Genomic DNA, 17,350 nt, shown 5'->3' on the forward strand with positions numbered 1-17,350 from the left:
TCCGCCCCCGTCCCAGGCCGTTGGTCCAGGGTCCAAGGAGCTCCCCGATTTGGGGCGGGGAGAGGAGGAGGGGTCTCAGGGCCCGCCCTGGGACCGGGAACAGCAAATGGAGGAGCCCGGAAAATGCAGTTTTTCAGGCCCAACCCATCGGAAGTGGAAATGCAAACTTCGACCTCTCTGCCCTGGCCCTGGAGAGAAAGAGAAAGAGAGAGAGAGAGGCCGAGTCCTTTCTCGTCAACTCTGCCCTGCCCTGTCCCCCCCAAGCCCTTCCTAAATTCATTCAATCGTATTTATTGAGCGCTTACGGTGTGCAGAGCACTGGACTAGGCGCTTGGGAAGTGCAAGGCGGCAGCATATACAGTCCCTACTCAACAACGGGCTCACAGTCTAGAAGGGGGAGACAGACAACAAAACAAAACATGTAGACAAGTGTCAAAACAGGCAGAATAAATAGAATTATTCCCCCCCCATCTTACCTCCTTCCCTTCCCCACACCACCTGTATATATGTGCATATGTTTGTACATATTTATTACTCTATTTATTTTACTTGTACATATCTATTCTATTTATTTTTTTAGAATGTTTGGCTTTGTTCTCTGTCTCCCCCCTTTTAGACTGTGAGCCCACTGTTGGGTAGGGACTGTCTCTATATGTTGCCAATTTGTACTTCCCAAGCGCTTAGTACAGTGCTCTGCACACAGTAAGCGCTCAATAAATATGATTGATTGTGAGCCCACTGTTGGGTAGGGACTGTCTCTATATGTTGCCAACTTTTCAAGCGCTTAGTACAGTGCTCTGCACACAGTAAGCGCTCAATAAATACGATTGATGATGATTGAGCGCTTACGGTGTGCAGAGCACTGGACTAGGCGCTTGGGAAGTGCAAGGCGGCAACATATACAATCCCTACTCAACAGCAGGCTCACAGTCTAGAAGGGGGAGACAGACAACAAAACATGTAGACAAGTGTCAAAACAGAATAAATAGAATTATAGCTATATAATACTAATGTTGGTATTTGCTAAGCACTTACTATGTGCAAAGCACTGTTCCCAGCGCTGGGGGGCATACAAGGTGATCAGGTTGTCCCACGTGGGGCTCACAGTCTTAATAAAATAGAGCAGTAAATATGTACAAGTAAAATAGAGTGATATGTACAAATATATCGTGGCTCAGTGGAAAGAGCACGGGCTTTGGAGTCAGAGGTCATGGGTTCGAATCCTGTCTCTGCCACGTCTGCTGTGTGACCTTGGGCAAGTCACTTAACTTCTCTGAGCCTCAGTTACCTCATCTGTAAAATGGAGATTGACTGTGAGTCCCACGTGGGACAACCTGATCACGTTGTATTTCCCCCAGCGCTTAGAACAGTGCTTTGCACATAGTAAGTGCTTAACAAATGCCATCATTATTATTATTATTATTATTATATACAAGTGCTGTGGGGAGGGGAAGGAGGTAGGGCAGGGGGGTTGATGGGGAGGAGGAGAGGAAAAGGGGGGGTTCAGTCTGGGAAGGCCTCCTGGAGGAGGTGAGCTCTCAGTAGGGCTTTGAAGGGAGCTAGTTTGGCCGATGTGTTCAGGGAGGGAATTCCAGGCCGGAGGTGGGACGTGGGTCAGGGGTGGACGGCCAGACAGGCCAGGTAGAGGCCCAGTGAGGAGGTTAGGGGTGGCAGAGGAGTGGAGGATGTGGGCTGGGCTAGAGAAGGGAGGTAAGGTAGGAGGGGGCAAGGTGACAGAGAGCCTCGATGCCCTGGCCATCCTCTCCCTATGTTCACTTTCAACTCAACCTGCACCATGTCTTCCTAGTGCCCCCCTTCCCCCCAAATTGTTGGGATTTAATTTTTGAATAGACACTGCTGCCGAGGTACATATCTATAATTCTATTTTATTTATACTAATGCCTGTTTACTTGTTTTGATGTGTATATAATTCTATTTATATCGATGCTATTGATGCTTGTTTACTTGTTTTGATGTCGTCCCTCCCACCCCCCTTATAGACTAGAAAGCTGTGGGCAGGGATTGTCTGTTGCTGAATTGTACTTTCCAAGTGCTTAGTAATAATAATAATGATGGCATTTATTAAGTGCTTACTATGTGCAAAGCACTGTTCTAAGCATTCAATAAATACAAATGAATGCACAGGTAGGCACCAGCTCTTGCAGGCAAACAGTCCGCCAAGCAACAGTGCCAACTGGGGACCTTCCCAGTGCAAAATATTGTAATAAGTACTGGGGCATAGTACTCTGGAAGCACAGGTCAGGGGCTTGCACTTGCCTTCTCTTGAGACCCTCCCCTCTGAGCTGTTTTTCCTCTAGGCCAGCTTGATGGCCTCATGGCAGGATACTCAAAGCATGGATATCGCATACCCTCTCTCCCCATATCCATTTTTGCCTATCTTATTGAGGAGACTAGCATATCAACTCAAGGTTGTAAGCACATATGGGCAGGGAAGTGTCTGCAAATTCTGTTATTTAGTACTCCTTCAAGTGCTTGGTGCAGTGCCCTGCACATAGTAAGTGCTCAAAGAGGATTGACTGAGTGTGGGATGACACTGTTCCTTCTTCATTCATTCAGTTGTATTTATTGAGTGCTTACTGCTTGCACATCACTGTACAAAGTGCTTGGGAGAGTACAACAATAAACAGACACATTCCCTGCCCCCATTGAGTTTACAGTCGGGGCTGGGGGGACGGGACGACAATGTCAACAACAGACATTAATATAAGTAAATTAGGTATGTAAGTGCTGTGGGGCTGGGAGGGGAAGAACAAAAGGAGGAAGTCAAGGCGACACAGAAGGGAACGGGAGAAAAGGAAAGGGGGCGCTTAGTCAGGGAAGGCCTCTTGGAGGAGATGTGCCTTCAATAAGGCTTTGAAGGGAGGGAGAGTAATTATTTCAGATTTGAGAGAGTTCCAGGCCAGAGGCAGAACTTGGCCGAGGGGTCAGTGGTGAAATAGATTCAAGGTTGGGTCCCCTGGCACTGTTTACCAGTGGTATTTGATCAGCTACTAGGTGGTATTTGATCAAAGCAGGGCCAGGACTGGAAATTCAGTGGAAATTTATTGTTGCCTGTCAAAGTATGTACCGAATATTGTGCTCTCTGATCACATGCGGATGCTCTACCACCTGCATACATTGAAGCCCTGCATTGTGTAGAGTTGAGCTGGCCTTGGTTAGTGAACTCTGCCCATTAACCACTGCTCCCTACTAGTGATAGCGAAGTGCTAACAGTAATAAACCTGTCTCTGACATGCCCGTTTGAACACAATGCAGAGTCCGTTTACTTTTCTTGGACAGGACTAAGTCCTGCCACTCCAGCCTTTGGATGAAGCTGGAATCCACTATGAGGTGGTGGAGGAGGAGGAGGACCTCTTGGAATGTTTCTGATTTGAAGAACCAGAAATCCATCCTGAGCCTGCAAGCAAGAATTCTGCTTTTGTCAAGGCAAGTTGGTGGATTGGGGTAGGACACGACAGGGAAGGAGTCAAAGAGACTCTTATTGCTTATGTATTTATACCCAGACACAACTCTTTTGAATGTTTATTCATTCAATCATATTTATTGAGCGCTTACTGTGTGCACAGCACTGTAGTAAGCATTTTGGGAAGTACAAGTCAGCAACATATAGAGACAGTCCCTACCCAACAACGGGCTCACTTATTCAGTTTCACTCTGGCATTGCATTCCTACTTTATCCTTGTTCTTTTTCCCCACTATATGTAAATCATTTTTATCTGCCTTCCCCTTTGTAAGCTTCTTGAGAACACAGAATGTAGGTTTCTAAGGCACTCTTCCAAGTTCTTGAAACAGTGCTGTGCACTCATTAGATGCTTAGTATAAACCATTGACTGATTGGGGAGGAGGGTCCGAAGGTGAGAAATCTGGAAGAATGCCCAAACCAGGGGATCGTCAAGCCCCCAGACTGGCTCCTGTTGCTCTCTCCACATGTAGGAGTTTTGGAGTATAAAAATGGTTAGACACATCTAGTACTAGTAGGGGAAGTCATTAATTTATTAGGCCTTCACAAGGTGCTTAGGGAGTAATGGGCTTTTGATTTGCCAAAAACAAGAAGGATGAGTTGACCTGTCAGGACAGCTAAGTTAGAGGGAAGGAAAGCACTCATAGAGGCTGGATTTCCAGTTTTCAATTTTGCTATCACTCAATTGTGCTATCTGTACCGATTACATTACCAGTACAATAGCTTGAAACAGACTGGTCAAAAAACAGTAAGTGCAGAGTGCTATTAAGTTCTAAATGAGAGCCACATTCAGGTGCACCCCACACCAATCCTAACACACCTAAAACATAATGCTTTCACTCAAATCCAGCCTGTTTGGGGGAACCACGTGGCCCAATGCTTTTGAATAGCCCTAAAATTCAGACACGTTGGCCCCGGTCTGACTACTAATGAAGTGCTGATGTTTTTCTCCAGAAACTTCACCAACAGATTATGACCCCTGGGGGCCTCAAAACAGTTGTTAATGTTTACTGTGCAGTGAAAGCAGGAATTATCATGAGGCTCCAAGAATCTTCCCACAGCTGGACTTGGCATATATAGTCAGTCACCTCAACTAGAAACTGCAAGATTATCTAGGAATCTGTACTAAGGGGAAATATATGTCTAATAATGAATTTCATCCTTGAACTTGTATAACCCTTGCTATTTTTCCAAAGTGTTTTTTACATTACTCATCTCATTTTGTCCCTTCAACACCACTATCAGGCAGGGAGAGAACAAAAGTTTCTTTGGCTTCACTCCTATGTCAGTAAGGACTTCACATGTCCCACTGACCATACTCATCCTGGGGTTTCAATGGGAGAGGAATGATAGAACTCATTAACTCCTCTCCCAGCTCCTATTAAATAGCATTAGCCCTTCCTAGGCAATTCTTTTCCATTATTAAAACACACACAGGAAAACCAGTGTATATTTCACTGAGTGATAAGGCCCATTACTTCTAGAAGGTATTCATCTGGAGTTGCAAAACACAAAGAGCAGCTGCTTTTCTCAGTCACTCCACCAAAAAATAGGGGGAACACTTGGGGTTCAGATTAAAGAAAAGGCAAATTGCTTATGGCAGCCTTCTACATTACTTAAAGTTATCAAAGCCTTCAAGGCCAACTGTGTTGTTTTTTTGGAATATTTCATTGACTTTGCCTATTGTCCACTCTTTCCCCATTAGCCAGTTTCAAGGACATCACACTTTTCAACTCTGAGGACAAGCAGATGATATTAAAGAAGGGAGAAACAGGGTGATGACCAGAGAGACTGATTTCCAGAGAAGGGGAATTTGATGAAAGGTACTCTGGAAAAACGGAATTTCTCTTTAGTAAATCATAACAGGTGGAAAAAAAAACTGGCAAACTACTGCCCTTAAGTACGGTTTCCAGAAAAAAAGTCAGTTAACCTTCAGCCAACCTAAAACTGATACTTTAAAAGTGCCAGTTTTGTAGATAAATGGTACACTGCAATATTTAAAAATGATTTTAATGTGTAAATCCTCAACCACTTTTTTCCCTCTGAAATTAGTTGCAGTTCAAAATGAACTTTAATGATTGAATGTGGTTTGTATCAAGATGTGACGATTTGGCAGAGGGAGGGGAAAGATAAAAAGGAACCCACTGACCCCAGCTACATATTAAAATAATTTAAAATTACACTTTATAGTAGAAATAGCATTATTAGGACTGGGGAAAGGAGGGGAGGGAGAGGTAAAAAATCAGAAAAATCTTGCTATACAGAATAATTACATAGTTGGCCAATTAAAACTGAAAGTGTAAAGTATGATTTTGAGACGCTATGAATCTTTCATTCATTCATTTGTATTTATTGAGTGCTTACTGTGTGCAAAGCACTGTACTAAGTGCTTTCAGATCAAATTTACTCAGTTTACTATTGGCAAGAAATCACAAACTGCTGCAAAATGAGACTTCAGTAAAAGCATTAGAATGTCACGTATTGAGTATTTTTATTGGCTTATCTCTTTAAAGCATGCCAAACTCATAGGGCTAATAAATACTACAGCATTTTGAACAAGAATAATTTAAATGGGCAATTTCAAAACCAAAACACATTTTTTACTTGGACCAATTTCTCTTAAGATAAATTAATTTTATTTGATGTTACAAAAAAAATCAGATGGTATTTTCCTATTTCTAATTCAACTACATACCACAATTAACAATGATTTTAAAATCTTGGCACATAAAGATTAGCAAAGGAAAAAATGCAGTAACAGAAGTTTCATTTCAACTCAAACTCCTCAGTTCTTCAATGCTTCTTGTAGGCATTACAAATAGGAGAGTTTCGGCCCATTTTCAAGAGGACATCGTGTACATTTGAGACTTTATCCTGGATTCAAAGGATGACTATCCTAATTATTAACTCTGTGAGCCTGTAACACTCTAGGTATTGATATTTTAAGGTTAAAATACAATAGTCTATGTATTTGTGTGTATGGAAAGGTTAGGGTAAAGAATTTTTACATAAACCCCCTTACAGTTTTTAGAATATTTGAGACTGCAGCACATTACTGGGAATACTTACATCTAGTTACTTTTTTTTAATATTTCATAGAATCATATATTGTGTTATACAGCAAGTTTATATTTAAAGAGAAACACATTTGATCAAAATGGAATAAGCACATCTAGTCATATGAAAGGATGGCTGAAATTTCTCAAAGGAATAATTCTGGTTCATCATCCTTCCAAGTTAGTAGACTACAAGCTTACAACAAAAAATAGTTCCAAAGTTTTGTCCCACATCAACCTGCCCATGGAGGATGCATTTCCTGCTCAAATTTCAAAAATAAATAGAGGCTTTCAACTGAAAGCATAAAGTTTTATAGCTTTCTATGGCAGAGTCTGAAAGTTAAAAAAAAAACAACCGCTCTCCACTTTTCAACAACCTTCTTCAACTATTTTTCTGTCCCAACATATTGTTTATTCAAGTGATATTTTCTTCTCAAGAAACATGACCTGCAGAGCTTTCATTTCAATTCAGTCCGTTTCCATGGTAGCACTGCGGGACTCCTTGGCTACCATAAGTCGCATTAGTTGACTGTGGAATTTCTCAATCTTCTTTACATCTTGGGCCTGGTCTGTTCTATACAGCAGACACTATCACAAAATTTAAAAGCATAGATTAACAAAAAGTCAGGTTTTCTTCCTGGCATTTAAAATTGACAGAGTAACTTTGCTACATACAGTAGAATAGATTGCATAGATTGAGTCGCATAACAGAATTTCAACACAACCCAGCTAACCCTCAGCCCCACAGCTCTCAAAAAAAGGGGGTTCCCTGTCTTGGGTTCTGTTTGCCCATAGGCTCCCAAAGGAGAGCTCTGCACATAGGAAGTGCTTAGTAAATACTATAATTACTTCTGCCTCCAGGAAACTGTGCCACCCTGTCCTCTCTAAGGTCACCAATAAAGCAGCATGGCCTAGTGGATAGAGCCCAGGCCTGGGAGCCCAAAGGACCTGGGTTCTAATTCCGTCTCCGCCACTTGTCTGTTTACCCTTAAACGACTTGATATTCACCCCACCCTCCATCCCACAGCACTTAACACCTGTAATTTTATGTATATTAACGTCTGTTTCCCCATCTAGACTGTAAGATCATTGTGGACAGGGACACCTATCAACTCTACTGTATTGTGCTCAGTACAGTGTTCTGCACACAGTAAGTGCTCAATAAATACCAGTGATTGTTTGCAACAGGTAGGTATAAATAAGTCAAAGTTAACTGAACTGTTCCTGCTGTACAAAATTGCAGGGAAAGAGGGAGAACCATTTCCTGTTTGGCATTCAGAATCATCACTGATTAGCTCCCTAAAGACAGCCACTTGACAGTCACTAAATCAGGGAAAGGGATGGTCATGCATGTATGTGGCATCACATACAACAGGCATCTGCTCTGTTTATCCCCCTCTATGTCTCTGCCCAGCCTGCTCCTGGGCAGTAATTACATTGACTAGAATTTTTGACTAATCAGCACTTCCCATTCCCAGAATGTCATACCACAAAGCATTCACTGTGATCTCACTATTTTGACTACCCCAGTTCTGAGCACATAGTAAGCACTTCAGGAAAGCCCATAATTATTAAACATTCTTCAGGACATGAAAAATCTGTCAATCAATTTGACAGAACTCAGTCAGACTTCACCTTTGTTCAATGAACTCTCTCCACTGAATGGAATCAAGGCTTCACCATTTGAAACAAAACTATTAAAGGGTGAGGTCTTTCAGGGCAGAAATTGATTCAAGCATTATTACTTTCTTTTAATGTTATCTGTTAGGCACTTATTATACGCCAGGCACACTACTAAGCACTGGGTAGATCCAACGTAACCAGGTTGGACATAGTCCCTGCCCCACATGGGGCTGTCTTAATCCCTATTTGACAGATGGGGTAACTGAGGCACAGGTAAGTGAAGTTATATTGCCCATGGTCATCTAGCAGATAATGGCAGAGCTGGGATTAGGAGCCAGATCCTCTAACTCCCAATGCTGGCCTCTTTCTGCTAGGCCATGCTGTTACTAGCAGCATGGAAAATAGACGAGGTTGTCCACCAAATGGGGAAGCTGGAATAAGTGAAATCGGCAAAAAAGTGAAGCCGACAATATACACAGGCTGCTGCTCTCCTGCTAGGAGCCAACAAGATGGAGAACTTGAAATCCTTGGCAGCTGGTGAGAACCTCAACGTAACCGGCACCTGACACTTGCTGGAGGGAAGGAAGCCGACAGGGAACAGTACTTCCTTGCAGAGGTACCAATTTTCCATTTTGAGCTCGGGGGAGAAACAAGAGCAGGGATTTTAGAAAGATATGAGAATTAGGAGAGACCTAATAAATCAAAAAGCCACCGTCTTGGGTCTTTTTAGCCCCAACTAGGAATTCTCTGGACTTGTCAGAGACCTAGGATAAGTGAGACCAGCCCAGAAAATTGGAGGGGGGGGGGGGGGGGGGGGGAGGGTCCACTGCCCCATCATCCCACTACAGTGAGCATGCCATTGGGGTCCTCCTCGATAAAAGTTCCAAATTTACACAAAACCATATAGTAGGACTGCTCTACTGATCATGGTAAGGAGAGTTCATTTATTCATTCAATCGTATTTATTGAGTACTTACTGTGTGCAGAGCACTGTACTAAGTGCTTGGGAAGTACAAGTCGGCAAGGAAAGTGAGCAGGCAAGGTTAGACACTGAAGAAGCTGGAAAACTAAGGCAGGTTGTGGGAGTAGTCATTTTGCATGAGAGTAATGGTTAACACAAGTAAATCTCAAAAAGTTATACACTGCAATCAAAATTTATACTTACAACTAAATCATCTGTTACTTTGATACAAAGATTGCCATCAGCATGCCTATACTTCAGAACCACACGTGCCTGAAATAAGAACACAATTTAGAAATGGAAGTCAATATTTTTCTTGGGGAATCTGGCATCGACAAAAGTAAATTAACAAAGATTTCCTGGGTATAAACAGATTTGTTATTGCAATCAAAACTTCTACAGAAATCTTCCTGCATTTATACTATTCAAAGAGGTGAATTTGGCTGAAATCAAGCCAAAAAACAACCACCTCCCTGCTCCATTTAGGTGTAAACAAGCCCTCTAAAATTTCATTTACCAAATTTCTAAAGCTGATACTGTTCCATTTCATGCCGAGTTTGTCAGCTTTGGCGCATCTCTGTGGCTTGGTGGATAATTTGTGGCCCTCTCTGCATGGATGAATATGAGTGGCATGTAGATCTGTCTCCCTGCTGCTCTCTTATTCATTCATTCGTATTTGAGTGCTTATTGTGTACTGAGCACTGTACTAAGCGCTTGGAAGTACAAGTCGGCAACATAGAGACGGTCCCTACCCAACAACGGGCTCTTACTATGCACTTGACTGTGTACTCCTTAAGCACCTTTATACTCCTCAGCCAAGTCACTTATGTACGTACCCTTAAATTATATTGTCTCTATCTGTAATTAATTTTAAAGTCTGTCTCCCCCTGTAGATGGCAAGCTCCTTCTGGACAGAAACCAACTCTACTGTATTGCATTTTCCCAACCAATAAGTACAGTGCTCTGCACACAGTAAGTACTCAAAGACCGTTAATTGACTGAGGAACCATACGTTTGGGCTCAAACTTTGGGGCACTAGCTTGGGATTCACTGAAGGGTTGAATCCCTGGGAGACTTATCTGATGCCTGTAGCTCAAGGAGTCAATCAGTTCTCCTCCTATCTTTCTGATTTCTTATTGCACTGATTAAGCGCTTACTATGTGCAAGGCACTCTTCTAAGCGCTGGGGTTTTTACAAGGTGATCAGGTTGTCCCACGGGGGGCTCACAGTCTTCATCCCCATGTTACAGATGAGGGAGTAAGCGCTTAATCAATGCTATCATTATTATTATTAAAATGGGGATGAAGACTGTGGGACAGCCTGATCATCTTGTAACTTCCACAGCGCTCAGTACAGTGCTTTGCACATAGTAAGCGCTTAATAAGTGCCATTATTATTATTATTAGACGGTGATCAGGTTGTCCCACAGGGGGCTCACGGTCTTCATCCCCATGTTACAGATGAGGGAGTAAGCGCTGAATCAATGCTATCATTAAAATGGGGATGAAGACTGTGGGGCAGCCTGATCATCTGGTAACTTCCACAGCGCTTAGTACAGTGCTTTGCACATAGTAAGCGCTTAATAAATGCCATTATTATTACAAGGTGATCAGGTTGTCCCACGGGGGGGCTCACAGTCTTCATCCCCATGTTACAGATGAGGGAGTAAGCGCTTAATCAATGCTATCATTAAAATGGGGATGAAGACTATGGGGCAGCCTGATCATCTGGTAACTTCCACAGCGCTTAGTACAGTGCTTTGCACGTAGTAAGCGCTTAATAAGTGCCATTATTATTATTATTACTATTACAAGGTGATCAGGTTGTCTCACAGGGGGGCTCACAGTCTTCATCCCCATGTTACAGATGAGGGAGTAAGCGCTTAATCAATACTATCATTGATTAATGATACATGATGCATGTACATCTATATACATAATACATCTGTACATCATGTTACAGATGAGGGAGTAAGCGCTTAATCAATGCTATCATTATTATTATTAAAATGGGGATGAAGACTGTGGTACAGCCTGATCATCTTGTAACTTCCACAGCGCTCAGTACAGTGCTTTGCACATAGTAAGCGCTTAATAAGTGCCATTATTATTATTATTAGACGGCGATCAGGTTGTCCCATAGGGGGCTCACGGTCTTCATCCCCATGTTACAGATGAGGGAGTAAGCGCTGAATCAATGCTATCATTAATATGGGGATGAAGACTGTGGGACAGCCTGATCATCTGGTAACTTCCACAGCCCTTAGTACAGTGCTTTGCACATAGTAAGTGCTTGATAAATGCCAATTATTATTATTATTACAAGGTGATCAGGTTGTCTCACAGGGGGGCTCACAGTCTTCATCCCCATGTTACAGATGAGGGAGTAAGCGCTTAATCAATACTATCATTGATTAATGATACATGATGCATGTACATCTATATACATAATACATCTGTACATCATGTTACAGATGAGGGAGTAAGCGCTTAATCAATGCTATTATTATTATTATTAAAATGGGGATGAAGACTGTGGGACAGCCTGATCATCTTGTAACTTCCACAGCGCTCAGTACAGTGCTTTGCACATAGTAAGCGCTTAATAAGTGCCATTATTATTATTATTAGACGGCGATCAGGTTGTCCCATAGGGGGCTCACGGTCTTCATCCCCATGTTACAGATGAGGGAGTAAGCGCTGAATCAATGCTATCATTAATATGGGGATGAAGACTGTGGGACAGCCTGATCATCTGGTAACTTCCACAGCCCTTAGTACAGTGCTTTGCACATAGTAAGTGCTTGATAAATGCCAATTATTATTATTATTACAAGGTGATCAGGTTGTCTCACAGGGGGGCTCACAGTCTTCATCCCCATGTTACAGATGAGGGAGTAAGCGCTTAATCAATACTATCATTGATTAATGATACATGATGCATGTACATCTATATACATAATACATCTGTACATCATGTTACAGATGAGGGAGTAAGCGCTTAATCAATGCTATTATTATTATTATTAAAATGGGGATGAAGACTGTGGGACAGCCTGATCATCTTGTAACTTCCACAGCGCTCAGTACAGTGCTTTGCACATAGTAAGCGCTTAATAAGTGCCATTATTATTATTATTAGACGGCGATCAGGTTGTCCCATAGGGGGCTCACGGTCTTCATCCCCATGTTACAGATGAGGGAGTAAGCGCTGAATCAATGCTATCATTAATATGGGGATGAAGACTGTGGGACAGCCTGATCATCTGGTAACTTCCACAGCCCTTAGTACAGTGCTTTGCACATAGTAAGCGCTTGATAAATGCCAATTATTATTATTATTACAAGGTGATCAGCTTGTCCCACGGGGGGCTCACAGTCTTCATCCCCATGTTACAGATGAGGGAGTGAGCGCTTAATCAATGCTATCATTGATTAATGATACATGATGCATGCACATCTATATACATGATACATCATGTTACAGAAGAGGGAGTAAGCGCTTAATCAATGCTATCATTATTATTAAAATGGGGATGAAGACTGTGGGACAACCTGATCACCTTGTAACTTCCACAGCACTTAGTACAGTGCTTTGCACATAGTAAGCGCTTAATAAGTGCCATTATTATTATTATTAGACGGCGATCAGGTTGTCCCACAGGGGGCTCACGGTCTTCATCCCCATGTTACAGATGAGGGAGTAAGCGCTGAATCAATGCTATCATTAAAATGGGGATGAAGACTGTGAGGCAGCCTGATCTTCTTGTAACTTCCACAGCGCCTAGTACAGTGCTTTGCAAATAGTAAGCGCTTAATAAATGCCATTATTATTACAAGGTGATCAGGTTGTCCCACGGGGGGCTCACAGTCTTCATCCCCATGTTACAGATGAGGGAGTAAGCGCTTAATCAATGCTATCATTAAAATGGGGATGAAGACTGTGGGGCAGCCTGATCATCTGGTAACTTCCACAGCGCTTAGTACAGTGCTTTGCACATAGTAAGCGCTTCATAAATGCCAATTATTATTATTATTATTACAAGGTGATCAGGTTGTCCCATGGGGGGCTCACAGTCTTCATCCCCAGGTTACAGATGAGGGAGTAAGCGCTTAATCAATGCTATCATTAAAATGGGGATGAAGACTGTGAGGCAGCCTGATCTTGTAACTTCCACAGAGCTTAGTACAGTGCTTTGCACATAGTAAGCGCTTAATAAATGCCACCATTATTATTATTATTACAAGGTGATCGGGTTGTCCCACGGGGGGGGCCTCACAGTCTTCATCCCCATGTTACAGATGAGGGAGTAAGCGCTTAATCAATGCTATCATTAAAATGGGGATGAAGACTGTGAGGCAGCCTGATCATCTTGTAACTTCCACAGCGCTTAGTACAGTGCTTTGCACATAGTAAGTGCTTAATAAGTGCCATTATTATTATTATTATTATTGTTACAAGGTGATCAGGTTGTCCCACGGGGGGGCTCACAGTCTTCATCCCCATGCTACAGATGGGGGAGTAAGCGCTTAATCAATGCTATCATTGATTAATGATACATGATGCATGTACATCTATATACATGATACATCATATTACAGATGAGGGAGTAAGCGCTTAATCAATGCTATCATTATTATTAAAATGGGGATGAAGACTGTGGGACAACCTGATCACCTTGTAACTTCCACAGCGCTTAGTACAGTGCTTTGCACATAGTAAGCGCTTGATAAATGCCATTTTTATTATTATTATTATAAGGTGATCAGGTTGTCCCACGGGAGGCTCACAGCCTTCATCCCCATGTTACAGATGAGGGAGTAAGCGCTTAATCAATGCTATCATTAAAATGGGGATGAAGACTGTGGGGCAGCCTGATCATCTGGTAACTTCCACAGCGCTTAGTACAGTGCTTTGCACATAGTAAGCGCTTAATAAGTGCCATTATTATTACAAGGTGATCAGGTTGTCCCACGGGGGGCTCACAGTCTTCATCCCCATGTTACAGATGAGGGAGTAAGCGCTTAATCAGTACTATCATTGATTAATGATACATGATGCATGTACATCTATATACACGATACATCATGTTACAGATGAGGGAGTAAGCGCTTAATCACTGCTATCATTATTATTAAAATGGGGATGAAGACTGTGGGACAACCTGATCACCTTGTAACTTCCACAGCGCTTAGTACAGTGCTTTGCACATAGTAAGCGCTTGATAAATGCCATTTTTATTATTATTATTATAAGGTGATCAGGTTGTCCCACGGGGGGCTCACAGCCTTCATCCCCATGTTACAGATGAGGGAGTAAGCGCTGAATCAATGCTATCATTAAAATGGGGATGAAGACTGTGGGGCAGCCTGATCATCTGGTAACTTCCACAGCGCTTAGTACAGTGCTTTGCACGCAGTAAGCGCTTAATAAGTGCCATTATTATTATTATTACAAGGTGATCAGGTTGTCTCACAGGGGGGCTCACAGTCTTCATCCCCATGTTACAGATGAGGGAGTAAGCGCTTAATCAATACTATCATTGATTAATGATACACGATGCATGTACATCTATATACATGATACATCATGTTACAGATGAGGGAGTAAGCGCTTAATCAATGCTATCATTATTATTAAAATGGGGATGAAGACTGTGGGACAACCTGATCACCTTGTAACTTCCACAGCGCTTAGTACAGTGCTTTGCACATAGTAAGCGCTTGATAAATGCCATTTTTATTATTATTATTATAAGGTGATCAGGTTGTCCCACGGGGGGCTCACAGCCTTCATCCCCATGTTACAGATGAGGGAGTAAGCGCTTAATCAATGCTATCATTAAAATGGGGATGAAGACTGTGAGGCAGCCTGACCATCTTGTAACTTCCACAGCGCTTAGTACAGTGCTTTGCACGCAGTAAGCGCTTAATAAGTGCCATTATTATTATTATTACAAGGTGATCAGGTTGTCTCACAGGGGGGCTCACAGTCTTCATCCCCATGTTACAGATGAGGGAGTAAGCGCTTAATCAATACTATCATTGATTAATGATACACGATGCATGTACATCTATATACATGATACATCATGTTACAGATGAGGGAGTAAGCGCTTAATCAATGCTATCATTATTATTAAAATGGGGATGAAGACTGTGGGACAACCTGATCACCTTGTAACTTCCACAGCGCTTAGTACAGTGCTTTGCACATAGTAAGCGCTTGATAAATGCCATTTTTATTATTATTATTATAAGGTGATCAGGTTGTCCCACGGGGGGCTCACAGCCTTCATCCCCATGTTACAGATGAGGGAGTAAGCGCTTAATCAGTACTATCATTGATTAATGATACATGATGCATGTACATCTATATACACGATACATCATGTTACAGATGAGGGAGTAAGCGCTTAATCAACGCTATCATTATTATTAAAATGGGGATGAAGACTGTGGGACAACCTGATCACCTTGTAACTTCCACAGCGCTTAGTACAGTGCTTTGCACATAGTAAGCGCTTGATAAATGCCATTTTTATTATTATTATTATAAGGTGATCAGGTTGTCCCACGGGGGGCTCACAGCCTTCATCCCCATGTTACAGATGAGGGAGTAAGCGCTTAATCAATGCTATCATTAAAATGGGGATGAAGACTGTGAGGCAGCCTGACCATCTTGTAACTTCCACAGCGCTTAGTACAGTGCTTTGCACATAGTAAGCGCTTGATAAATGCCAATTATTATTATTATTACAAGGTGATCAGGTTGTCCCACGGGGGGCTCACAGTCTTCATCCCCATGTTACAGATGAGGGAGTAAGCACTTAATCAGTGCTATCATTAAAATGGGGATGAAGACTGTGGGGCAGCCTGATCATCTGGTAACTTCCACAGCGCTTAGTACAGTGCTTTGCACATAGTAAGCGCTTAATAAATGCCATTATTATTATTATTACAAGGTGATCAGGTTGTCCCACGGGGGGGCTCACAGTCTTCATCCCCATGTTACAGATGAGGGAGTAAGCGCTTAATCAATACTATCATTGATTAATGATACATGATGCATGTACATCTATATACATAATACATCTGTACATCATGTTACAGATGAGGGAGTAAGCGCTTAATCAATGCTATCATTATTATTATTAAAATGGGGATGAAGACTGTGGGGCAGCCTGATCACCTTGTAACTTCCACAGCGCTTAGTACAGTGCTTTGCACATAGTAAGCGCTTGATAAATGCCATTTTTATTATTATTATTATTCTAAGGTGATCAGGTTGTCCCACGGGGGGACTCACAGCCTTCATCCCCATGTTACAGATGAGGGAGTAAGCGCTTAATCAATGCTATCATTAAAACGGGGATGAAGACTGTGAGGCAGCCTGACCATCTGGTAACTTCCACAGCGCTTAGTACAGTGCTTTGCACATAGTAAGCGCTTGATAAATGCCATTATTATTATTATTATTATAAGGTGATCAGGTTGTCCCACGGGGGGGCCTCACAGTCTTCATCCCCAGGTTACAGATGGGGGAGTAAGCGCTTAATCAATGCTATCATTAAAATGGGGATAAATATTATTATTGATAAATATTATTATTATTATTATAGCTGGGGCCGGCTCCGTTTTTACCTTCATGGGGTCGGCGAGGTAGAGCTTCTCGGCGGCGCGGCTGAACTCCTCCCAAGTCTGGTACTGCGGCATGGCGGACACCTGGCCCTTCTCCACAGCCGCCCCGCCGCAGCAAGATGGCGGCGGCGACGCCCCCCCCACCCCGCCACCAACGCCCCACCCCATTGGCCGGCGGCGGCTGGCTCTGCCCAATCAGCAGGCGGCTTGTAGAGCCAGCGGAGGCGGGAGGGAGGAGGGGCGGGACTGCGCCCCCTACAGGCCCCCCCCCAAGCCGCGCTATTCATTCATTCATTCAATCAATCAATCAATCGTATTTATTGAGCGCTTACTGTGTGCAGAGCACTGGACTAAGCCCTTGGGAAGTCCAAGTTGGCAACATATAGAGACGGTCCCTACCCAACAGTGGGCTCACAGTCTAGAAGAATACTGGTCTCTATCGGCGATATTGATCAATCAATCGTATTTATTGAGCGCTTACTGTGTGCAGAGCTCTGGGCTAAGCGCTTGGGAAGTACAAGTTGGCAACATAGAGAGACAATCGTATTTATTGAGCGCTTACTATGTGCAGAGCACTGTACTTAGCGCT

At 42.7% G+C, this 17,350-nt stretch overlaps 1 protein-coding gene across 1 annotated transcript; it reads right to left on the bottom strand.

Moving 5' to 3' along the window:
• Positions 1–5,947: 5,947 nt before the first annotated feature.
• SRP9 (signal recognition particle 9) lies at positions 5,948–16,868 on the bottom strand. Its single transcript, XM_038761411.1, has 3 exons — positions 16,765–16,868; positions 9,326–9,394; positions 5,948–7,125 (listed from the first exon to the last, which is right to left on the bottom strand). The coding sequence occupies exons 1-3, from the start codon at positions 16,834–16,836 to the stop codon at positions 7,006–7,008; spliced, it is 261 nt and encodes an 86-aa protein (XP_038617339.1). The 5' UTR covers positions 16,837–16,868; the 3' UTR covers positions 5,948–7,005.
• Positions 16,869–17,350: the final 482 nt, after the last annotated feature.

The sequence above is a fragment of the Tachyglossus aculeatus genome, chromosome 19 (genome assembly GCF_015852505.1).
Source record: "Tachyglossus aculeatus isolate mTacAcu1 chromosome 19, mTacAcu1.pri, whole genome shotgun sequence".
In the NCBI taxonomy this organism is placed as follows: Eukaryota; Metazoa; Chordata; class Mammalia; order Monotremata; family Tachyglossidae; genus Tachyglossus; species Tachyglossus aculeatus.